Genomic DNA, 24,861 nt, shown 5'->3' with positions numbered 1-24,861 from the left:
TATCTTTCAGTGGAAGAAAGAAGTTTCATCAGAGGTTATTGGGAAAGTATTGATTGTGCCGGAGCAGAGCTTCACAGGAATCATTGTGGGAATCGTGTGCATACCAGTTTTTCTCTTATTGTTACTGTTTGGCCTCTTCCTGTGGAGAAAAAAGAGAAAGCAAATCAAAGGTGGTGGTGGTGTTCTTCATATTTGCTATTTCAGTTAACAGATAGACAGTTTCCTGCCCCAAGGAAGTTACAAGGGGACGAGAAGCAGGGAAGAGGCAAGGGTGGGTAGCAAGAGGTGAAAGTGAGTGGATCTGGTTATGTCTACTTGGAGTCTAAGTCTTTGCCACAGTTGGGGAGGTTATAGCAATGGCATTCTGCAGGTGGGTTTTGAAGAAGGATAGGAAGGAAGAGAACACACTACATAGGTGTTCTGAGAAGAGAATCCAGTCATAAGGGTAGCAAAAGTGTGTTATAACTAATTAGATTTTTTAAAAAGCTGGCATTCTTCAACATTTCCATCAAATATTGATGAGCTTGGAAGTCACAACTCTCTTCTAAGCCAAGGGATGTTATAGATACATGTGGTTTGTTCTGAGCGCTTGATGATGGCTTATGTGGCTGCATGCATAGTTGTCAGGTGCCAGTCATCAAAACTGTGTTTAGCCAGTATGGATGTCCTCCTGCCCAGCAGTAGGAAACAGATATCCTGTTGTCCCCTGATATAATATGCAGATTGGGCAGTTGTCTGTATATGTCTGTATATGTATTTCTCTTTTGCTATATGGAGGAATAGAGATACCCTACAGAACATCAGCTGCTCCACCCAATCTAGCAGTGAAATGTAACTGAAACCTCTAGGATAATGCAAGTTTGTTCAGAACTTGGTACTGACATTCTCTTGTGTTCCCACATGTTAAGAATTAGGTGGAGAGATTGTTCGCTATGACGGAAGAGTACACACTCCTCATTTGGACAGGCTTGTGAGTGCAAGGAGTGTAAGCCCTACAGCAGAAATGGTCTCAAGTGAATCTGTAGACTACAGATCGACTTTTCTGGAAGGTACTGTTTTTCTAATTAGTAAATATAGAAAAGATGCCATATTTTAAACAGCCCACTTTGTAACCCATCAAATGGCACCTACAATAGGTTGCATTTCTTCTGAACGTTTGGTTTAATCCAGTTGTAATATTCAGAACCACTTACCTAGCAGTTTCCCATCACCACGTGGACTGACCCCATTCCCAGTTTGTTTTTGGTGGCCGCTGGCACGAGTATCAAAACTCTATATGTCTAATTCAGCTGTTTAATTAAAAAAAAATCTGTGCCTAAATTAAAATGGCAGCAGTCTCTGCTGTAAGTCATTCTGAGCATTACAGTAGTGGTGCGAGGGAAGGATGGAAAAGATTTGCCTTGAAGATGATCAGAGGCATCCCTATAATGAACGTAACATATGGTCTTGCTCTCTTTTTCCTTCCTTGTCTTTCCTTACATATCTTGCAATTTCCTCTGCTCTTCTTTAACTGATCTGTTGCTGCCATCCTGGTATAACTTCCATTTTTTTGCTGTCTTTGTGCTTTTAGCCATCCTGTTAAGAGTCTCCCCTTCTCATCCATTAAGCTGCCTTGTCTCCCTCTCCATTTCAGGTCTATCCTTCATGTCTTCCTTCAGTTAAGCATTTCCTGACCTACCCTAGCCTAATTTTTCCTTCCTTTCTCTTTGGTATATTTCATTGTGTATCCAGTGCATGCCTTTCCACTCTTGTAGGCCAGTAGAACCTTCACCTCCTAAGGAAGTTTGTAAGGGCCACTTCCAAACTTCATACAGCCATTGTCCCTCCCACACAGTGGTCTTTAGGAGTACATGGGGCTGCTGGTAGGCTTCTGACACTTCCACTGGTGCTTGCAGAAGGGTTGTATATATATATGGTGGTGGCAATTTGTGGAATCATGACGGCCTTCTTTTTAAGCTGCTGTGATCACACAAATTGCAGCAGCTACATGTCAGCCTTCTGGTTCATACAGGTGGCGGTGCTATGAAGTATCTGCAATTACCAGAAGGTAATTCATGAGGCTGCTGGCTGCATGAACTGGTCCTGAAGGCAGCACAAGGGAGCTCCTAGGTTTATATATCCTTAGGGCTGCTTCATAAACATAAACAAAAGAAATAATTCCTGTGTGTAGCAATAAATATGCACATTGTAGCGTGTATATAAAAACATGGGTTTATATTGCAATTCACATCTTGAAACCACTGGGTTCTGTTGCACTATGAATCTGTAAAGTTTGTTGTGTTTAATTTAGCAACATACAATAAAACAGACAAAATAAAAACGTATCATGTTAATCAATAAAATCATAAACCATTAAGTCCAATTCAGAAATCGATAAAATCTAGCCATAAAATCCAACATAGGGAGACACAAATTAAAAACAAACAAACAAGGGTAACATCAAAGATCACTAGAGCAACAGCAAACTACAGGCACTTCCAGACAACCTGTTTTTTGAGCATCCCCCCTGGTTTGCATTGAAACAGCTACTCAGAGTTCACTAGCCTCAGCTATAGCTATTCTTCAGGCTGGTTGGGATCACTAGCAGAGCAACAGATTCCCGCTGCTGTCCTGCTTCAGCTCCTTCCTCATTTGGCCAATACCTGGCTGAGGGACCTCCTTGCTGGAACACCTGATGCTCTGATCGCAGGTGGGGTCTGGTGCAAGGCAGGGGTCAGGCTGTGCTATTGCATTGTTTGCAGGAACATGGGTGGCGCCGTGGTCTAAACCCCTGAGCCTCTTGGGCTTGCTGATCAGAAGGTCGGCGGTTCGAATCCCCACGACAGGGTGAGCTTCCCTTGCTCTGTCCCAGCTCATGCCAACCTAGCGGTTCGAAAGCGCACTAGTGCAAGTAGATAAATAGGTACCGCTGCGGTGGGAAGGTAAACGATGTTTCTGTGCACTCTAGCTTCTGTCCGGTGTTCCATTGCACCACAAGCGGTTTAGTTATGCTCAGTGGTTCCCCCCCCCGGGGGGACACAGGGGTACTCAGGTGAATCTTTGTACTTCTGATTTGAACTATAAAATGGTGATTTTCTTGAGTCAAATTAAGAGTACCCCTAAACCAGGCATCCCCAAACTGCGGCCCTCCAGATGTTTTGGCCTACAACTCCCATGATCCCTAGCTAACAGGACCAGTGGTCGGGGAAGATGGGAGTTGTAGTCCAAAACATCTGGAGGGCCGAAGTTTGGGGTTGTCTGCCCTAAACAAAGCACTGGTTATGTTGGTCACATGACCCAGAAAGCTGTCTGTGGACAAACGCCAGCTCCCTCGGCCTGAAAGCGAAATGAGCACCACAACCCCATAGTTGCCTTTGACGGGACTCAACTGTCCAGGGGTCCTTTACCTTTACCTTATGTTTATTGCATTGCTTGGGCCATCAGAAAATAAATGGCCGGATTGTGCTGAAGTGAGGAGAATCTACCTGAGAGCATTAGGACAGTAAGCTAGCTGTAATGTTTAAATAAAATTATTTGTCCAGGTTTCTTAATTGGCAGAGCTGTTACTTTTCATGTCCTCAAGGTACCACTCTTGTTCAGGTACTATAATTGTTTAAAATCTTAACTGAAGTCCAGTCACAATTAAAATTAAAGCAGTTAATGTATTTTTTTAAAAAAAAATAGGCAGAGAACTCTAGATCAAATAGCATCTAGTCTGCAGCCGAGCTGTCTGAGTTTAATTAGATCTCAAGAATCCTGGCTTCAGATATAGTAATCAGCTTAAGTTAGCCTTTCTGTGTTGTAAGAAACATTGCTGGTGAGGCGATGTGATTAAATATTGGCCAGGGTTCCAGGTTGAATATTTGGCATGGCTCAGAATGTATCCAAACATCACATTTGTGCTCCATTTGCGGAGCACCAAGCATGTAGGTCAGTTCAGAGCATAAATACAAAACCCTCCATTTATGCTGGTTACCCATTCTCTGATGTAATCATCTGACAGCCCATGAATTGCTAGCAAAGGTGGAAGGGTGCCATTTCTGTGCACTCTTCTAACAATCACTTTTTCTTCTATATGCTCCACAATGTGGTAAAACTATGTTGCAGCACATGTTCTCTCCGTGTGTATCTTGACTTTACCATCAGGACTACAGTTATAAAAAATAATAAATGCTTCTGTCTCCTAGTGATCTTTCCCAACGAAAAAATAATTTCATACATTGTCCCTAAATGGGACACATTTATAACATTGCTCCTTAACTCCCCTCCCCACCCCCACCCCCAAATTCATCAATCACAACTAATACAAATATTTACAACAGTTGAAGAGTGAAATTAGAAATATGGTAGCAAGATTAGAATCAGATTGGTACTGAAAGGCTTCTAATTTTATTTACCATATTACTTTAGACTATTTGTAGCTGAAAAGAGCCTTGTAAATTTGGCATTCATGTTTCTAGACATCTGCAATATAAATATAATGGATATTTCATCTGAATATGGCCATAGCAATTATTATATTATAGCTGCTTCCAGACAGGTGGCTCCTAGTGCTAATAAATCATTGCTCTTCTGCTGTGAGTTAAGCAGAATTGCAGTTTTCTGTGTGTTCATCCTGCTATGTCCCATCCATACTTAGTAGATGTGACATAGCATGCCCTCCAACACCAGAGCTTACTTTTCTGTGGAGGATATGAATTGCAGGGTATCCCTTAGAAAGCAGTCTCGATGGGGAGTTGCCACCAGTTTTTTTGTATGCTATACTACATGCTACACTTGTGGGTTTAAGACAGATTGACTGCAGCTAGAAAACAATATAAAAATCAGAACAGCCTGTAAAGATCAATATCATATCAGTCACTGCTTTGAAGTGAGATATTTCATTTTAATATATTTAAAAAGTTACGGTCAAAGGTTAACATCTGCAATACTTAATTTTGTTGCAGTTTAAAACTTCCGGAAATGAATCACTCAAGCTATTTTTCCTAGTTGAATATTTACCATTAGATAAATATAGTCACAGGCACTTAGGAAGTATTCATCAGATTTTCAATTGCCCAGCAAATTATAATCTGACAATAGCCTATGGACTTTGCTATATCCTCCTTTTTCACAAATGTGTCATTTCCCAATCCTATGCTCCCCCAAGGATAGATAAAGTAGATTGCACTATGACAACATGGGTGATCCATGGCAAAATGACATAGTTTTATATAAAACCTCTGAATTAATTATAAAACCACTGAATTAAAAAAGCCAGACAAATGATATAATGGTCCATTTTGGTAGAGAGAGATACAGTAGTACCTCGGTTTGTGACCACAATCCGTTCCGCGGAGGCGGTCGCTCCCCGAGGCATTCACTCGCCGAAGGCATGCTTCTGCGCACGCGCGAGCTGCGCATATCGCGTCTGTGCATCCGACACCGCGGAACCCAGAGGGTCCGCGGCGTTCGATCAACGAAGCGTTTGTAAACGGAGGTAGTCGTAAACCGAGGTTCCACTGTATTGCTTTACTGCAAGTCACATCCTTTCACCCAAAAGCCTCCAGATAATCTTTTCTTTATTATTGGCTTCAGCATTGAAGGCCTGAGGCTTAGAATTCAGAACAGATTCTGGAGCTCAGACCTGACATTTTAGTCCCCTTCCTTTTAAGCTATAGGAATGCTGATAAGATCTTGTTATTTTCTGATGTTTTGGCGTGATGTAATGTTTTTATCTTCTAGCTTTCGAACTGAATTCTTTTTAGCATGATCTTATTATAGCGTACTGCTTTTTAATAACTTTAGAACTGTTGTTTTGATGTGCATTGGTGATTTTGTAAACTGTGTTTCAATCTACTAATAGAGAAAAAAGTGGGGAGGAAACGTTCAAATAAATGAAATTAAGCCCTTTATGATAGCACTCATTGCTGATATATCTACTTTTTTTCTTATAGATCAGTTTCCAACTTTATCTCAGAATGGATCATGCAGACCATCCCATTATCCTCACACGGACTTATCTCCCATCCTGTCTACTGGAGACTCTGATTTAGCCAGCCCATTGTTGCAGACTAATGTCCACATTGACATAAGCGCCTTAAATCCAGACTTGGTCAAAGAAGTTGAGCATGTGGTTATTGGTGCTGACAGCCTGATAGTACATTTCAGTGAAGTAATAGGAAGAGGTAAGTGTTGAGTCTTTCATCTCAAGCCACACATCTCCACATCTAATTAGTGCTCGGAATTACTCTTGCGAACAGTTATGTTTTAACCAGCTGGCAGAACGCCATTACGGTAGATTCCCACTTGTACCACTAAGGGAAAGTAGTTCCACAGTAAGAGGGTCATTGCAGAGAAGACCCTCCCTTCTCAAGTCCCTACCAAATGTCTGGCGGGCATGGTAAGAGTAATCTTAGATCTGGATTCTACAGAAAGAGGTGCTCTCTCAGATAGCCACATGTCATACACCAGCTCTTGCAGGCTGTTTAGCAGGCATCCCCAAATTTCGGCCCTCCAGATGTTTTGGACTACAATTCCCATCATCCCTGATCACTAGTCCTGCTAACTAGGGATCATGGGAGTTGTAGGCCAAAACATCTGGAGGGCCGCAGTTTGGGGATGCCTGCTGTTTAGGGCCTTGAAAGCTACCAAAGAAACCTTTGGCTCAGTGGTGAATAGGCAGGCAATGGAATTCCATTTGCGTATGTGTGCAGAATGATGAGGATTCCAATCAAAAAGCGCACGTAAGATTGCAGCTTAATTCTAACAAAAGCATGATTATTATTTTTTGCACTTGAGGTTAGCCGAAGAATCTAGAGAATATGTAGTGTTTGTTATAGTTCAACATCATCAAGTGTTGAAGGCAGCCCTGTTTAGGGAGGCTTTTAATGTTTAATCGATTATTTTATTTTTCTGTTTGAAGCCGCCCAGAGCGGCTGGGGAAACCCAGCCAGTTGGGTGAGGTAGAAATAATTTATTATTATTATTATTATTATTATTATTATTATCATCATCATCATCATCATCATCATCATATTTCTACCTTCAGGGGTGGGGGTGGGTGGGAAGTCAGTTTTTGAATTTGTTTTGAATTTGTATTAATTTGGTGACAATTTGTTTAAAACTATGGAAAATCAATAAAAATAATTGTCAAAAAAAGTAACAGAAGTCTAATCTTATTCTCAATGCAGGGCATTTTGGATGCGTCTACCATGGGACTTTGTTGGATACCGATGGCAGGAAAATCCACTGTGCTGTGAAATCCTTGAATAGTGAGTCATAGTTTTTCATAGCAAACCGCAATGAATTTCAGAGACAACAGAATCAGCTGCCTTATCAAACTGCACTTTCACACCCTAGCAATATTAGTTGTATGTGGGCTATTTTCGGACGGCATCTTGCATATAAAGTTCCCCTAACAATTGATTTGTCTCACCATGTCCTTGCGGAGGAAAATTCACATCCTCCCCACCCCCACCCCACCCCCAGATAAATAGAAGATTAAAGGAAAGAAAGAAAACGTGCTGGTATCATTTTACACACTGCTGGGCTGCTTTGTATTCATTTTTTATGAGTGAGACAGTTGGAAACTGCAGGAGCAAATTGGCACACACTAGTAAATGGCCTTCTTCTGGCTCTGCACTTGGGACATTTCTATTTATTATTTCTAGTCTATGAAAAAGGAAGGGAGGTGCAATAAAAACAAGGAAAGAATTCTGGAACTACAAATGTATGCTGTGAATGTGTTAAAGTATATTCTGGCCATGATAAACATTCATCCAGCTATGCAGATGACAATTCAAATTCAGTTGGCTATAGATATAGAGTTCTGCCTAGTTCTGCAAACACTTAGTAATGTTTCTTATCTGATTAGACATGCTGGATATAATATTTAGAGGAGGGACTATTGACCTTTAATATTGAGAGAGAAATCAGATATTATTTAATAAATGTGTATTTAAAAGAGTTTTGTTTCGTTCTGAATGCGGGGAGGAGGGATGAGTTAAAGGGTAATATCTGGCACTTGTTCCTGTAAATTTCAGTTGTGTTAAAATGTGCTAGAAATGATCTGTATTATGCTACTGCATTTCTCAGGGATTACAGATTTGGACGAAGTATCCCAGTTCCTAAAAGAAGGAATCATAATGAAGGATTTCACTCATCCCAATGTCCTATCACTGCTTGGAATTTGCTTGCCCAGCGAAGGGTCTCCTTTGGTTGTGCTTCCTTACATGAAACATGGGGATCTTCGGAACTTCATTAGGAATGAGTCTCATGTAAGTAGAATCCAGGATGTGCTTCAGTGATATTCTAAAGTTGGCCATTATACATGACTGCAGCTCTGCTCAGCTTAAACACATTAACTGATTTGTTCAACCATCACTTTTAATTGTGGTTAATACAGTCTGGGTTTTTAGCACATCTTTCTGCCATGGAATAATAAGCCAAAAGAATGGTTTAAAGCCATGACGTTTTCCAAACAATAAATAATTTCCTCCCTAAAATACGCCACAAAACTGCCATCCCCATTGAATTGCATTGAATTTTCCTATGAGTAGATTAAAGGTAAAGGGACCATTAGGTTCAGTCGCAGATGACTCTGGGGTTGCAGCGCTCATCTCGCTTTATTGGCTGAGGGAGCCGGCGTACAGCTTCCGGGTCATGTGGCCAGCATGACTAAGCCACTTCTGGCGAAACCAGAGCAGCGCACGGAAATGCTGTTTACCTTCCTGCCGGAGCGGTAACTATTTATCTACTTGCACTTTGATGTGCTTTTGAAGTGCTAGGTTGGCAGGAGCAGGGACTGAGCAATGGGAGCTCACCCCGCCGCGGGGATTCGAACCACGGATCTTCTGATCGGCAAGCCCTAGGCTCTCTGAACCCACAGCGCCACCCACATCCCTATGAGTAGATTAGGATTGCATTATTTTTTTTAATGCGTTGCCATTAAAACCAGGTGCTATGTTTCCTCCACTATGCAAAGTTTAGTTTTCAAAAAGCTGGCGGTAAGACATAGGACAGTAGACACCAACCTTTCAGGGTCCCTCCTTGCGAAAAAAACCCCAAACCCATCCACACAGATCCACATAGGCAACATTCCCTACCTCTCAAAAAACCAAATTCAGCCATACATCTTTCTCCCAACACACAAACTCAGCCAGGCAAGCAACAATTCTCCACACCCAAAAAACAAATGCCGACAGGCAACATCTCTTTCCTCAGTCCTCAAACAATAAAACTCACCTAGGTAACATCTCTTGAAAACCAGCCCCACCCATGTAATTTAAAAACAAACACACAACACCCCCCCCCAAATCAGGAGGGGACAGAGGTCTTGGTAGCGTGTCAAAGGGGGTGTTTGTGACTGGCCCGATCATAAGCATCATGTTAATGACCCCAGACATAAACCTAATGACATGCTTCATCAGTTGTATTTTGAAACTGACTTCTTTACTATGGTTTTTGTTATCATCAATTATTAAATGTTCTGGTGTATTATGTTATCTAATGAAAATTGCTGCACATGTTTTGTAGAACCCAACAGTAAAGGATTTGATTGGATTTGGTCTGCAAGTGGCGAAGGGAATGAAATACCTCGCAAGCAAAAAGTTTGTCCATAGAGATTTAGCAGCAAGAAATTGTATGTAAGTACAGCAGTATGATTCCACTGTCTGGTGGTGTTTGGCTAAAGTAATGCTTGAAGAATGAACGTTTCACACTGCGCAACTTTATTTGTTGCTCTCGTGTCATGCCATTCCACTTTTGTATACCCATATAACATACAATGCATCGAAGGGCATGAGAAAATGTGAGGGCTCGCAACCTATGGTCAACAAGCTATAAAATCAATTGTCGTGTGTAACCTGTTGTAGACAATTTTAATTGCCAGGCACATTTTAACTAAACAGTCATCTTCAGTGACATAGATTCAAAAAGGCTGCTTCCAACATAAATCCAGAAGGTGCAGTGTAAATAAATACTCCTGTTACCAAATGAAATAATGTACTAGGATCTTCCACTCAAACATTTGAGTTGTCCCTCCTTCAACAACAAAAATATATTCATGCTTTTCTTCTGTGAACACATTTTTTTTTTAAGAAAGAAAGCCTCCTTTGTCAGATTTTATTGCTGCTGGTCCATTTGACTTAGAGATGTTTGCACACAAGCTCTCCAGTGAGCCTAGTACAAAGGAGCTTAGGTACACAGTTCCTTCACTGTGTACCAATGAAGGAACTTTTTTGCCATAACACAGCACCATTTTTGACATGTTTGCTTGTCCACAACATTGTGAACTATTGCCTTTAGAGAGCTTGCAGGTGAATTAACCGTTTCAAAAGCAATTGAGGCTTCATGTCATCATGATAGGTGACAAATTACCTGCCAATTTTGTTTTAGAGAACTACAATTTTCCTCTTTTAGTTTCATTATGCGGTTGCTAAATGCACATCATCAAATGCACATCTTCACTATGTTACTGCACAGAAATAAACATGGCTGAATTACAGAAAGAAAATAAACCAAAGTTCTGTACAGAGGGGCTTTCTGTACATGGCTTTGCTTTGACCTCTGCTATGCGAGAATTTTTATACCTAAGAAAAATTATGCAAAGAATCTTATTAGTGTCCGAGTGACCAGACAGTTGAGTTCATACAATGAAAGATTGGTACAATAGCTGTCAGCATTGTTAATACTGATACATTGCCAACATTATGAATTAATGAGCTTAACCACATTAATTAGAAGTTCACTCTCAAGACATGTGGTGTTTGAGTTCAGTTAGCATAAAAATGTGACTGTCCCTTTGTAGATGAATGTGCAAACTTTTAAAAAGTGTTATTTAAGTATTAAGCATGTCAGTAAAGCAGCTCCATATTCACTATTCAGCTTGCAGGTTTGTTAGCCCACTGGCTTATTTTCACTTCATTTTGATGAGGGTCTTCTAAGATACAAAAGGGGAGAAAACATTCAAGTCACCCAAGGCCATTCAAGTCTGCTTTGCAGCTTCAGTTGCCAAATATAAAAGGGAAAAAATTACCTAGCGAAGAACTAGTGAGAGTGCCTGTGGTCAGATATTGGCTGTAACTTTCCTGCCAACCAGAAATACGTTATACTAGGCCATGACTGGCATGTGGTGATACAGTTGTTTGATTTGGATCACCATGCATGCTCAACTCTTTTTCCATCAGTCTCAAGAGACAAAGGAAGTGCTCCTCCAGGGGTCAAATTCAAACTGCTGGAGAATCACAGCGCCTCCTGTGGTTGCAGAGACTGGTAACTCAAAGCTGCCGTCTCCTGTATTGTTTTTGCTGTGTTAGCAGCACTGACCTCTCGGGGGTGCAAGCTTGGGCAGTGTATATGGAGGTCCTGGGCTACCCAGATGGCAAGAACCGCCTCTTGGCCTCACTGATGTGGCCCAAAGGAAATAAGATCAAGATGCTTGGCAGGAGACGTGCAAGGCGCCACCCAACCACTTTAGGGACTCCACTCTGGATTTGTATAGGGTTTAATCCTTAGCTTTCTCCTTCAACTCAGCCCACATGTAACAGGCTACAGAGCAGGTTGGACAGTCTTTTTGATAGGAGCTTTCTCTCGCACCTAAACAATTATAAATTTGTTCTGCCTATATCAATATTTTAGATAGAATGTAAAATACTGAGAATGAAAAATAGCCCAATAGTGCAGCAACTACTAGGAATTTCCATGGTGCAAGCCATGCTGAAATGAGCAAATGTTGCCCTAAGCATACAGGTGTGCTTATCCACAATGACAGTGTCCAGTCAGTTTAATGGTGGAAGCTATGTTTATCGAAAGACACATTACCTAATAGATGTTGTGGGCATTGGTGTTCATTATCTCCAAATACCAGATCACTGCAGCTTAGTTGTTAAGGAAGTGCCATTTATTTTAATGGTAATATAAGCATGTTTGTTAAACAGATATTGCTGTCGTTTGCCTGTTTATTATTTGTTGAAATATGTAACATAGCCTTCCAAAGCTATGTCCTCAAAGGCATTGTGTCGTTTCATTTCCAGATAATGGTATTTATCATTTTTCTAGGTTGGATGAAAAATTCACTGTCAAGGTTGCTGATTTTGGCCTTGCTAGAGATGTCTATGATAAAGAGTACTACAGCGTACACAATAAAACAGGAGCCAAACTGCCAGTAAAATGGATGGCTTTAGAAAGTTTGCAGACTCAGAAGTTCACTACAAAGTCAGATGTGGTAATATGTCTATAATTATTTATGTAGCTCTTGCTGACTTTCCACATTTCAAAGCATTCCTGGAAATATTAAAGGAAAAGAACGACATGGTAGATTAATGCAAAAAGCTTGTAATCCTAAATCAGAACTAAGATTCAGCACTTTTAGCTTGAGGAATAAATCTGACTGGTTTTCTCTTTTTTTGCTTTTGTGCAAACCTCAAACCACAGAATTTTAGAAATGACAGCCATGGTTGGCAAAATTTTAGGACACACCCTCAGTCATAAGCAAACCAATTTGGAAGAAACCTGTAAAAAAAACTTGATCACATTAGCCAGTCTCTGAGGGCTGGTCAGCTTAACCTAACCAGCTCCATTCCCCACCTTCCACATCTTAAAATTCTGTTTTTTTCTGTTTGTGAGCTCCATAAACAGTAGAGGGACTTGTCCCAGCCTTTTTCATCATCGGTCCTTGTTGAGAAGTGTTGTGGATTCCAAACTCTGTGTGTTGCTTTCCTGGAGTCCCTCTCTTCACTTGAAATGTTACTCTGTTCTGGGTAGAAGTTCCCTTATGGTAGACATGACATCATTCAGTGTTGCCCAGCCCTGATCACCTCTTTCCTCTGCCAGCATGCAAGATTGTAATTGGTTCTAGTTCCAAGTAGATACCCTTTACAAATAGCGAAGGGTTGTCCTGTCAAGATTCAGGTTTCCATTTGACCTGGTGTACTTTGCCATATATTCTCGACTAGTTTTGTTGGTGTAAATGCTCTCAAGATATTTTTCTATTTTAAAACTTCTAAGAATTTTCTCCTAGCATATGCTGCAGCACATAGAACTGAATAGCCATTGTGAAGACCAGCCTTCCCCGACAATATATCCTCCAGATATTTTGGAGGCCAATGGCTGGAAATGATTGAAGCTGTAGCCCTGGACATCTGAAGGGCCCCAGGTTAGGGGAAGGCTGGTGTACAACATTAATTTTCTTAACTCTTAGTTCTCTCTATTGTTTACCGCACAAAATTTAATTCAGCCATTGTCAACGTGGTTCCCTCCAGTCCAAAACTTCTGGAGAGTACCAGGTTGGTAATGGCTGGTTTAATTTTTTAAAAAGGTTAAGCCCATAGTAAAATGTGTGTGTGTTTGTGTGTGCTATAGAAAGACCCAAGCTCTTCTTTGTTTTTTTGTTAGTGGTCCTTTGGAGTATTACTGTGGGAGCTGATGACAAGAGGAGCACCGCCGTACCCTGACGTCAACTCTTTTGACATCACTATCTACTTACTACAAGGAAGAAGGCTCTTGCAGCCTGAATATTGCCCAGATCCACTGTAAGGAAATGGTTTATAAAAACCTTATACAAATATTGCCAAGTTTTAGGGATAATGCTGTATAGAGGATAATTCACTTTCCTTGTCTTTCAACTGCAGGTATGAAGTCATGCTAAAATGTTGGCACCCAAAGCCTGAACTACGGCCAGCGTTCTCTGAGTTAGTCTCAGATATAGCCATGATCTTCTCCACTTTCATTGGAGAGCATTACGTTCACGTGAATGCCACCTACGTCAATGTGAAATGTGTTGCACCTTATCCATCTCTTTTGTCATCGCAAGACAACATAGACAGGGAAGCAAATACATGACCAAGCACATTTTTACCATCATGGGGTGGGAAACCATAAATCGTGGCCAATGACTTTTTTTGTCTGTTGGTTTCTGTGAAGGCACTGTGTTTGTTTGTGTTGTACAAATTGCACTACTTTGAGGAGACAATTTCACGTTGCTGAAAGCTATGGATTTCTCTGTTTTCCAGATAAGAATTTTCAAGTGTGGTGGGCAACCGTAGCACCAACACTGCGATTGCAACACCTAATCTAATGCCAGCTATCATTCATTTGTGAGCAATCTAGCTGCTGCTATAAATTACATCATGTACAGCAGATGAATTCATAGATTCATCAGTAACTCAGACTGCCTGGCACTTAAAAAATGAGCTAACACTTGATCAGCAGTCTTTTTCTGCCTAAGGTTGCAAACATTTATCTCATCTTTATTGAAGATTTGTTCTGCCTTCTGTAGCAATTTGGCTGTTTTGAAGGCATAGAATGACCAAATTATCACATTGACCAAGGACCACAATTCTTGTTTTTGCAAAAGAACACAGTATACTAATTGAAATTATCATATGATAAAATTATTGCAGCAACTGGCATAATAGGTCTCTTTTTTTTAGCATTCCCATTCTGTAACGAGGTTTAAAACTTAGAAGTCTCTGCAACCAGTAGGTTAAACAAATTTGTGGCCAACAATGCAGAGGCCTAAGAAATCAGCTGAGTAGTAACTCTAAATTTTAGCAACAATGGCTGTGTGTTACTCAAAGGATTTGCAGCAGGAGAAAGAAGAAGAGCTCGAACAAAGGAAAGGGGGGAGAGAGCAGCCAAACTTGAACCAAAAGGAGTGCAACTGCTCCTAAGCTGGGCATGCCGTTGAGAAAGAACTGAAGAGAGATTTTGACATCGCCCATAACTGCTTGATATATTTGACTGATTCCATAGATTGTGACATGCCATATATGTCTTTATAATAATGACCAAAACACAGGTTTTTATAAACAGTAATTTAAATAATTTTGTAATCTGCTCTTAACTCTTGAGCATCATGTTTCATTTCTGTTCCTGTGGAGTTCAGTGCAGTCTACTGTATAGACAGTTTGACGTAGGATTGATAGCTAGTTTTGTTGGTGTAAAACCTTTCAAAGCATTCTATTTTTATATTGAGAAGTTTTATTTTTAATTAATCTATATATAAAGGTTTGCACTGTGAACACTTAAAAATATGTTACCAGCTTTTCATTCATAAGTTGTACAGAGGTTAAAAACTTTATTCTGTAAAAAAAACAAAAAACTGGAAAGGCCAGGAGTTACCTGCATGCCACATCCACCCCAAGTGTTAAAAAGCCCATTGCTGGAATTAAAACAACAACCCTCTTCTAAGACCTTTGAGGAGGCGATGCTTATAAAGAATCCAATTATAAGGGAGATTTATTGTTCTTGAAAAGAGAATGCTACACTGAAAGATTTATGATGAAGTTGGAGTGGGTAAGCAAACTACTTGCTGATAATACTGGATTGTATTAAATTGCCACTTCCATTCCAGCAACAAATATTTCGTGCACGCTGAGAGCAATGTTAATTGTGAACTGCCTTAACACTGAAACTTCTGCTGCAGGCAAAAAGAAGAAAAGGAAGATCTTTAGGGGGTCAGGAAAATCATGAAGCCAAGGCTTACCACAGTCATTCTAAACCTGTGTACACTTGCTTTGAGGAATGCAGGGAGATGGGGAATGTAACAGACTATTTATGAGGAGAAATAAATGTTGTGTCTGGGACACTTGTAAATAATATGTGATTCCTGTAGGGATTTGATGTTTGTACATTCATACAGTATACTTGCCAAAAGATGGATGGTACTTGCCTTTATAATTGTGATGGACCTAGTAAACTTAAAATAAACCTAGAAGTTTGTATGCTGGCTGTTTGCTTTAAGTATGCATATAGCTGTTAAAATGAGAGTGGCTTTCCTCCCGCCAAGACTTGGTATCAGTAGGACCATGGAGGGGATATGGAATGATTCCCACCCCATAACCTGGACAGAGGAAGCAGATGCCTTGCAAATTGAGGCTATAAAGAAACAGACTACTTAAGAACCCGATACAATGGATTGGATTCGAAAATGCTAAGACTTGCGCTAGAGGAATGGTTAACCTGCAGCCCTCCAGACATTGTCAGACAACAAACTCCCATCTTCCCTGAATATTGGCCATGCTGGCTGGAGTCCAACATCTGGAGGGCAAACACTCTCCATTCTTGCACCAGAGCACTGCGTGGGAAAATGAAAGTAAGGGTGTTTCTAAAAAGGGGCCTCCTATTGCAAGTGAGTCATAAGGATCTGATATTTATGTGTTCTGGTTTGCCATGTTAGCTCCCACACTCTCATTTTCCCCCCCAGTTGTGGATATCCATTGCTATTCCATGGTTTGCTGTCCACTCTAATGGGCAGAGCTTGACAGACTGTATCTTAGCTGTGTTTTTCTGCCTCTCAATCCTTCTACCAGCAGCTTTTTCCATTCTGGGTATGCGCACAGGTGATTCTGCACGAACTCTTACACAAGTGTATGCAGAATCCTACTAGTGACTATTTTCCTTTCATCAGGGTTAGAAACTGAGATATGAAAGCTAGGAGCGAAATGGCACCTTAAACCTAGGTTATGGGCGCAACAAGAATACAAAGCTGAAAATGAATGAACTGCAGCTAAAATCTTATGCTTATTTTTCACATGGTCAAGTCATCATCTGAAGACTTCACAAAGCAAGCCTTGCTTCCCCTGCCTCCCCTTACCCCTAATATTCTTAAGAGGGTCTCTTCTGCAGTCTTCAGAGAGTGGCTGGAAGTTGGGAGGCAGAAATAGGTCCTCCTTTCCTTCCACTCTGCAGACAAGCCCTGGATTCTCCCTACACCCCCTTTCCTTCATATAAATATATGGCACCACAATTAACACATATTAAAGGCCTATACAGCTAATAGCAGAGACACCCACCTTGAGTGTCCAGTTCGCAAACCTAAGACTTAAGAGTCCTTCAGTGATCCCACTCTAAAATTTGTTTTGATTTTAAGCATCACTCTTTGAGAGTCTGAGGTAGATAACTTTATTTATTTGCACTATTTAAACCATCATAACTAAATGGCTAGTATATTTCAAATCAAAAAGCACACCATACATTAAAAGTACATTAAACAAGGCAACTAAAACAAACAAAACATGTTGGGTTTAAAAGAAAATAAAGTTTTCAGGTCCCCAATCCATGCATGTTTTACTTGGGAGGAAACCCCTTTGACCTTGGTTAGGATTTACTTCCGAGTAACAATGGCAATTTTAATCTGAAATCTTAGACGCAGTACTGTGCCCAGAGCTCAGAAACTGCTCGCGTTTATGAAATTCCCTGTCTCAAAATGCGCCTAGGACAATGGGAGTTTTGAACACTGCCTTTCATCCACAGTCCTTTGGGTCCAATGCATTATGAAGAATTTTCACATATAAGATGGGTGTTCCACATTGCCTATACATGCTTGTTCTGTGAGATAAATACTAGAGAATCCTGTGTGACAGATCAGCCCTCAGTTAACGGTTAGTCCATATGATGTCACTAGCCACAATATTAGTTTATTTTTAATAATAATTTTTATTAGTTTTCAATTACAGGCCAATAATAGCCTCATTTTAACAATACCAATTTAGAATACTATTATTCATACGAATCATTCAAATTCCGAATTATATAATTTAGATAAAGAGCCCCCCCCCGGCGTGTTAGATTTGATGAATTGATTATTTTCTTTATTTCTGCGTTCCAAAACCTTATTAATTTCCATTATTATTATTATTATTATTATTATTATTATTATTATTATTTATACCCCGCCCATTTGGCTGGGTTTTCCCCGCCACTCTAGGCGGCTTCCAGCAAATACCAAAATACATTAAAATATCACAGATTAAAAACTTCCCTAAACAGGGCTGCCTTTAGGTGTTTTCTAAATGTCAGGTGGTAGTTTATCTCCTTGACCTCTGATGCAAGGGCGTTCCACAGGGCGGGCGCCACTACCGAGAAGGCCCTCTGCCTGGTTCCCTGTAGCTTTACTTCTCGCAGTGAGGGAACTGCCAGAAGGCCCTCGCCGCTGGATCTCGGTGTCCGGGCTGAACAATGGGGGTGGAGACGCTCCTTCAGGTATATAGGACTGAGGCCATTTAGGGCTTTAAAGGTCAGCACCAACACTTTGAATTGTGCTCAGAAACGTACTGGGAGCCAATGTAGGTCTCTTAGGATCGGTGTTATGTGGTCTCGGCGGCTGCTCTCATTCCGGTCATAGTAATAACCCCTTATACAAGAACTGCAATATTAATAACTTCTATTCGTGCTGACACGTTAAATGATTTTATAAATCTACAAGTGAGGAACTCAAACTATATTCTTGTTCTTCCTTTGTGTGGCAGTTATTCTGTCCGTGGTGTTTCTTCCTGTCCATGTAAGATGTTATGTCTTTCTTTCCCCCAGTTGTTGCTGCTATCCGTCATTCCTTGGGCGGAGCTGATATCCCATTGTTGAGCATATTAGCTTATTAGTATAAGATTATACATTAATCTCTCACAACTGAACACCTTTTCTTTTCACCGATCAGAAAACAGCACATGAAGTGGAATCCTGTTGTTGACCATGAAAAGCAAAGGCTGTCAAGCCTTTCAACAGCGCACAGAACTCACGTCACCGAAGTGCAACCATTGATTACTGCCTAAGGAATCAACCTTCTTGGCAGCTTTAACAATTGATCTTAGAGTGTGTTAATTTAATCCAATTAAAAAATACCGTCTCAATATTGACAGGACTGAGTGACAGTTTACATTGAAAGGGCGTGTGTGCTGTATACTTGATAGTAAGAAGAGATTAATTCAGTGCTGGTATTTCAAAGCATTGCTGATTTACACTGCAATGGTAAGCATGTCTGTTTAGAAGTAGGTGCCATTGAGGTCAGTGGAGCACACTCCTGGGTAAATTGCTATAGGTTTAGGGTCTTGTTGGTGCGGTTACATGAGAAGGTTTACAGTTAGATATTTAGACTGCCTTATTCCAAAGTTTCAAGTGTGACTACTTGTACTGTACACACACACACCCGAACATAGTTTTCCAGTTGTTCAGCATATGAGATGCAAGTGGAAATCCCCCTCCATTGTTGGCAATTGATTACACTGATAGTTTCGGTCTGGTACAGCAGTGAGGAACCTGTCTTCCTCAGTACTCAGTGTCAACTAGCATGGCCAACGGCCAAGGGTGATGGGAGCAACATCTTCAGCAACATCTCAAGGGTTTCCCCACCCCTTGGTATTTTACCGCGAACCTGTAAGCAGCAACGGAGCATATTCTGTTATGCAAATAACAGAATTTCCTGCATTGTACAAACAGATACAGGTGGTTATTCCTCAGCACCTAATCACAAAATGGCATCTGATTTGGCACATGTACATATGTGTTGTTATTCCAGCAAAAAAAAGGGGGGGTGTAGCAAGGTGTGTTCAGACATTTTATATCCATGAGGCAATGCAATTTGAACAAAACTAACTTTGGGCACGAAGTTCTGAGTTTTTCTGTAGTTCTACAAGTACCTCTACTAATAACACACTCCCTCCTTTAACTAATTTTTTAAATGCTTTTCCATTTAAAATGTAGCTGGAAACAGGTGGTTTCAGGGCACTGATAAGCACATGCAAATCCAAATGTACGTGTGCTTCAGCCAGTGAACGCATTCCTTTTTTCTTTTTTTTACACATGTTCGGACTACTTCCTGATAGTATTTTCAGTATAGGGTATAATGTGCTTTTAAAATTATCTTCCTGTGATCAAAGGGTTGGGCTGCGAAGTGGCGACTTGCCACGTACCCTGTGTTTCATGTTCAAACAGGCATTTGAAACTGGATGTTCCACATGCAAGCCGAACACTCCTTGCAGTGTGAAAGGTGATGACGCCTACATACTGCTTAGGCAGCCCATGCCTATAGGTCAGCTTGCTCCCCATATAAGTAGCAAGCTAGCGTAGCGGCGAAAGAAGCCAGGGGAGAGAAGAGCTACATATAAATAAAAATTAGATGGCTGTTGCATTCTCTCTTTCATGGTCCCCAATCACTATCTTGGGAACTGGGATCCCCAGTGGGCACTTGCTTTTACAAAGTTATCTGCTCTGTCTTCACCAACAGGGAATTATCCATTTACCAAAATGGTTGATACCTCTGATGCCACTGTTGGTATTAAGAAGAGGAATGTGGAATTAAAGAATATTTCAGGACCATACGTCACCCAACAGTTTGATCTACAGGTACAGATAATGTGAGGTTTTAATTTTCTTTAAAAAGAATCAAATCGGGTGTGAATATTGCTTAAACTGCAGCTTTTCTTAGTGAAGTGTCAGAAGCAACTAATGTGAAAGGAGCACGGATTCCTCTAAAATTTACACCTTATAGGCATGCAGTATTCTGAAGATGCATGCTAAGCAAGGCATAGATACCCACGTACAAATTAAATGTTACTTGTGTAAGCTGTGAAAGGGATAAAGGTAAAGGGATCCCTGACCATTAGGTCCAGTCGTGACTGACTGGGGTTGCGGTGCTCATCTCGCGTTATTGGCTGACGGAGTCGGCGTACAGCTTCCAGGTCATGTGGCCAGCATGGTGAACCAGAGCAGCACACGGAAACGCCGTTTACCTTCCCACTGTAGCGGTTCCTATTTATCTACTTGCACTTTGATGTGCTTTCGAACTGCTAGGTTGGCAGGAGCTGGGACTGAGCAACGGGAGCTCACCCTGTCGTGGGGATTCGAACCACTAACCTTCTGATCGGCAAGCCTTAGGCTCTGAAAGGGATAGACATGTTTAAAAGGCCACTTTTCTGGATAGAACAAACAGAAAACAGGGGCGCCATCATATCCCAACTGAACTTGTGTCTATTTTACCCAGAAAAAAAGGCAATAAATACATCTTTGTGTCAACGTACAACATGTCAGGTGGCTTTAGAATAAAGGGAAAGGGTGGGAGAGGTGAGAAAATGAGGAACTCAAAAGCTTTTATAAACATAATTCTAGGAAACGGATGCTATAACAGATCTGAAAAGTAGGATTAGAATAGCAAAGCTATAGCACTTTTGCCAAAGGAAAGAAACCTCACTATTGTACAATTCAACCACCAATATGTCTATTTTAAATGACTACTGTATCCTTTAATTACAGACACACCATTAGTTTATCAACACTGGTGTTTCACAGCACAAGGTCACCTATAATAACCCTGACAACCACCAGTAAGCTATTTTCCCCTTCCCTCAGTGAATAAGTATTGCGGTGGTGCTATCATTGCTTCAAAAGAAATCGTGTCTCCACCCAGTAACTCCAGTGGCATTTGATCTGCAATTGGAATGAAGTTAAAAATTAATTACTCTTCCAACATATTGATTACATGGCTATAAACATAAAAGACGGAGCCCAGAACAATGTACACTGACCCTCTGTTGAAACAGCATGTTTGTTTTCAAAAGGAAACTAATTAAAAGCTTCAAAAACTGGTTCCCTTCACGGATGAGGCAGAGGTGAAAATAAAACCAACAGTGCCATCTAGAGTATCTGATACCCTCTACTGAATGTACAGCATCTATCACAAATCAGCTCCCAACTCCAGCCTGTGCTTCCAAATATATATTTGATATTTAATTCGCAACCACATAAAATAGGAAGAGGGGTTGGGATATGGTGACTAAAACCAATTTGTGTTAGATTTTTAAAATCCCTTCCATTAACAGCACATCAGCAGGTATTTCTGTGAAGTCTACATAGCATGTGTATAGGATTATAAAAAGATCAGACAATGGGTTTGCACAGCTGGTGTGCCCCCAAAGGAAATGTGCAGTTTTATTTCTTTTTTGCCACACTAGCCCCCATCCTGGTGTTCCTACATGCTGGACTCACAGCAGTTCCCCCCCCCTAAACTGAGACAAGCTATAGATGAACCGTGCTAGGAAGGGAATGGCAAACGGCCGCTCTGCTGAGAAAGGAGGGGAAATGAAGCAAAATTCATTGTATTGCCCCAAGTATCTGGTTTCCAGATAGGTACATGAAGCTGAAAAAGGCACAGCTAAACCCTCATACTCTAATGTGTCTCTGCAGCTGCCGTTTTCCTGTGCCAGCTGCAATCTGATCCTATGCTTTCCTTGAGACAGTTCAGTGGGGCAGCCAAGAAAACTGCATAGGTTTGCAACCTTAGTGGCAGGCAAGGAGTGCTATTCCCTTTGAGATTAGAAATCTGCTCCCATCCACCTCATTTGTATAGTCTCTCCTCCTAGGGACAATTGGCTGGTTGGTGTTTCATCTGGGGATATCCTCTGGTATTTTGAGTTCTGCAGTGATTTAAAGTGTTGCAGAGAAATCTGTGGAGGATGCAGCCTTATATATTGTGGGTGAGGTCCCAACTAACATTAGAAATTAGCTTGTACGGTACAAGTTCTGATGCAAGTCCCATAGATTTCAACAGGAACTAAGCTAAACTAAGAGGCTGCAATCCTCTACATACTTAGCTGGGTATAAGCACCATTGCATTCAACAGATCTTAGTTCTGAGTACAACAGCCAGGGATTGTGGGAGTTGTCACCCAAAACATCTGAAGAGCCCCAAGTTGAAAGTTACTGCCCATGAAAAGCTAGCATGTAAGAAAAACAGGTTCTAGCCTAGCCTCTCCATTGTGTGGCAGCATTCAGAAGATATGTTTACCGGGTGAAGCTCACAGCCCAAAGTCCCAGAGATGGCGACAACCAAATGTGGAAATCGTCAGGAATCTATTTGTAGCAGCTAAATGAGTTTATATGTACTGTATTATAAAATCTTTGTTAATGAAAACAAAACCTGTTGGTCCTTCAATTGGTCGTTGGTCATGTTACTGTTTCCATCTAATTATACTTAAAAGATTGGCTGCTTTTGCTCGCAACTAGATCAGACGCAGAACCTTAACACAGCTAAAACATGGAGTATGGCCGTGGTGATTTCTTTTAGTATTCATTTGATTCCTTTGTCTGGCTGCTAAAGCTGGCAGAAGCAAAATAAGCATCATTTGACCTTTCCACTTGGCACTGGCTTTTGTCCTAAGCTGCTCTTGTGAGCAAATGTCTCCATTCTTACCATTGCTATAATTGGTTTATGGCAGTCCTCTTTCAATTCACTCACATTCCATTGAGGACTCTTGACTTAGGGAAGACCACAATCCCACAACAAAAGTTGGTTCGTTTTTTTAAAACCAGCTATTTTGCCAATAAAACAAGACAGAAACATCATTGTGTTCGCCTTTTTCTTTATTATTGGGCATAATCCACCCAAAATGAAGCATCTCATGGCTCACAGATTGCACTGCAAGAACTAAGCACTTGGAATTTAATGCTCACTACATTTTGGCTACCTTAACTCAAAGTGATTTATTTTTGTTTTGTTTTTATTTTAAAACTTTCTGTGTCACCCTTCACCTGAGTATCACAGGGAGGTTTACAATATATACTGTATATAAAAATACATAACACAGTAACAAACAAAACCAATATGGTAAAAATCCCTCAATTTAAAAAGCCATAAAAAAGGTAAAGAGACCCCTGACCATTAGGTCCAGTTGCGGACGACTCTGGGGTTGTTCCAATTAGCCATAGATTGTTCCAATTAGCCAAAGGCCTGGGAGAAATGTCTTTGCCTGGTGCCTAAATATACATAATGAAGGAGCCAGGCAAGACTCCCTGGGGACAGCATTCTGCAGATGGGGAACCACCACAGAAAAGGCCTATTCTTGTCCAGCCACCCTCCAAACCATTAGTGGAGAAGGCACATGAAGAAGGGCCTCCAATCATAATCACAGGCTTTGGGTCAGTTCATATGGGGAGAGGTCATTTAGGTACTGTGGCCCTGAGCCATTTAAGGCTTTTTAGGACAAAACCAGCACTTTGAATTGGGCCTAGAAAGGTAACTGGCAGCCAATGCAGTCAGGACAGAATTTGCATTATATGCTCAAAATACACATATTTATTGTCAGTGGTTTTATAGATACTCCCTCAGCCATGTAAAGTCACTTAGGTAAGCAGCTGTCTTGCCATTGGGAGAAAATATATGACCCAATCACATGGATTGGGAAATGGTTCTTTCCAAAAGAGGTTTCACCAAAAATGTCTGGATCAACACCTATAAATGATAATAAATATATCTGGAAACACCATTTCCAAGGTATCTGCAGCAGGTTGATGAGCTATGGCAGGCATGTCCAACAGGTAGATTGTGATCTACCGGTAGATCACTGGATGTCTGCAGTAGATCACTGGTAATCATTGGCTCCCCCCAAAGAAGCTGAACAACTGTGGCTCCCCTAAAAAGAAAGCTCAACATTTTACCTCCTCCCTGAAAAAACTCAACAACTTTGACTCGAACCCCCCCCCCCCATAGGCCTTCCTCCCTCCTAAAAAAAGCTCAAGAACTTTGACCTGAACCCAAAAAAGGGGGTAGATCACTGCCAATTTTTAACTCTGAGTAGATTGCAGTCTCTTGGGAGTTGACCACCCCTGAGCTATGGTGATAATACGCATCTTTTCTCATAATCTCCACACTAAAATGTTGTAATGGCATGAGTAGGTTTCAAAAAGGGTTTCAGTGGGCAGCTGGGCTAGTCTATGGAATGTCATTTTCCTTTTTATATTTTTTAGCAAAATTGTATTTTCTGTAGGATGCAAAGTGCCACTTTGATAAAGTGTATGATCTGAGATATAATGGCAATACTTGCATTAATACTGAACTAATCCACTAATGAAAACAAAAAAGGAGTTTTCATCATCAGAAATTTGCAGCAGTTTCACAATCACCCTCCTCCATTGCCCCCTTTAAAGGATAATCAATAGTGCTCACCAGTAAATGATCAGGGCACCCAACAACATGAAATACCTGTCAGTAGAGCATGAGGCGTTTAATCTAGAATTCACAGCCTGAATCTCTAGAACTACCTCATAGTTCTCCAACAGTTTCTGATACTGATTTACAAGCCACTGATCTGCTGAGATGAAGTGTGACTACCGATGCTGTGTGACTCCTTGTTGA

General features: G+C 40.9%; 1 protein-coding gene across 1 annotated transcript in view; it reads left to right on the top strand.

The window, feature by feature from the left end:
* Nucleotides 1–15,683, top strand: part of MET (MET proto-oncogene, receptor tyrosine kinase) — a 92,685-nt gene extending 77,002 nt beyond the window's left edge. Inside the window, exons 13-21 of the mRNA XM_088676507.1 lie at nucleotides 11–170; nucleotides 909–1,049; nucleotides 5,916–6,146; nucleotides 7,152–7,232; nucleotides 8,056–8,237; nucleotides 9,496–9,605; nucleotides 12,019–12,184; nucleotides 13,354–13,490; nucleotides 13,590–15,683. Coding sequence (XP_088532633.1) covers nucleotides 11–170; nucleotides 909–1,049; nucleotides 5,916–6,146; nucleotides 7,152–7,232; nucleotides 8,056–8,237; nucleotides 9,496–9,605; nucleotides 12,019–12,184; nucleotides 13,354–13,490; nucleotides 13,590–13,800 — 1,419 coding nt within the window. The 3' untranslated portion in view covers nucleotides 13,801–15,683. The remainder of the gene's footprint in view (nucleotides 1–10; nucleotides 171–908; nucleotides 1,050–5,915; nucleotides 6,147–7,151; nucleotides 7,233–8,055; nucleotides 8,238–9,495; nucleotides 9,606–12,018; nucleotides 12,185–13,353; nucleotides 13,491–13,589) is intronic.
* Nucleotides 15,684–24,861: the final 9,178 nt, after the last annotated feature.

Source organism: Zootoca vivipara, chromosome 9 (assembly GCF_965207765.1).
Source record: "Zootoca vivipara chromosome 9, rZooViv2.hap1.1, whole genome shotgun sequence".
NCBI classification, from domain to species: Eukaryota; Metazoa; Chordata; class Lepidosauria; order Squamata; family Lacertidae; genus Zootoca; species Zootoca vivipara.
The sequence above is the reverse complement of the archived record's forward strand: the minus strand, read 5'-3'. Positions and strand labels throughout refer to the sequence as shown.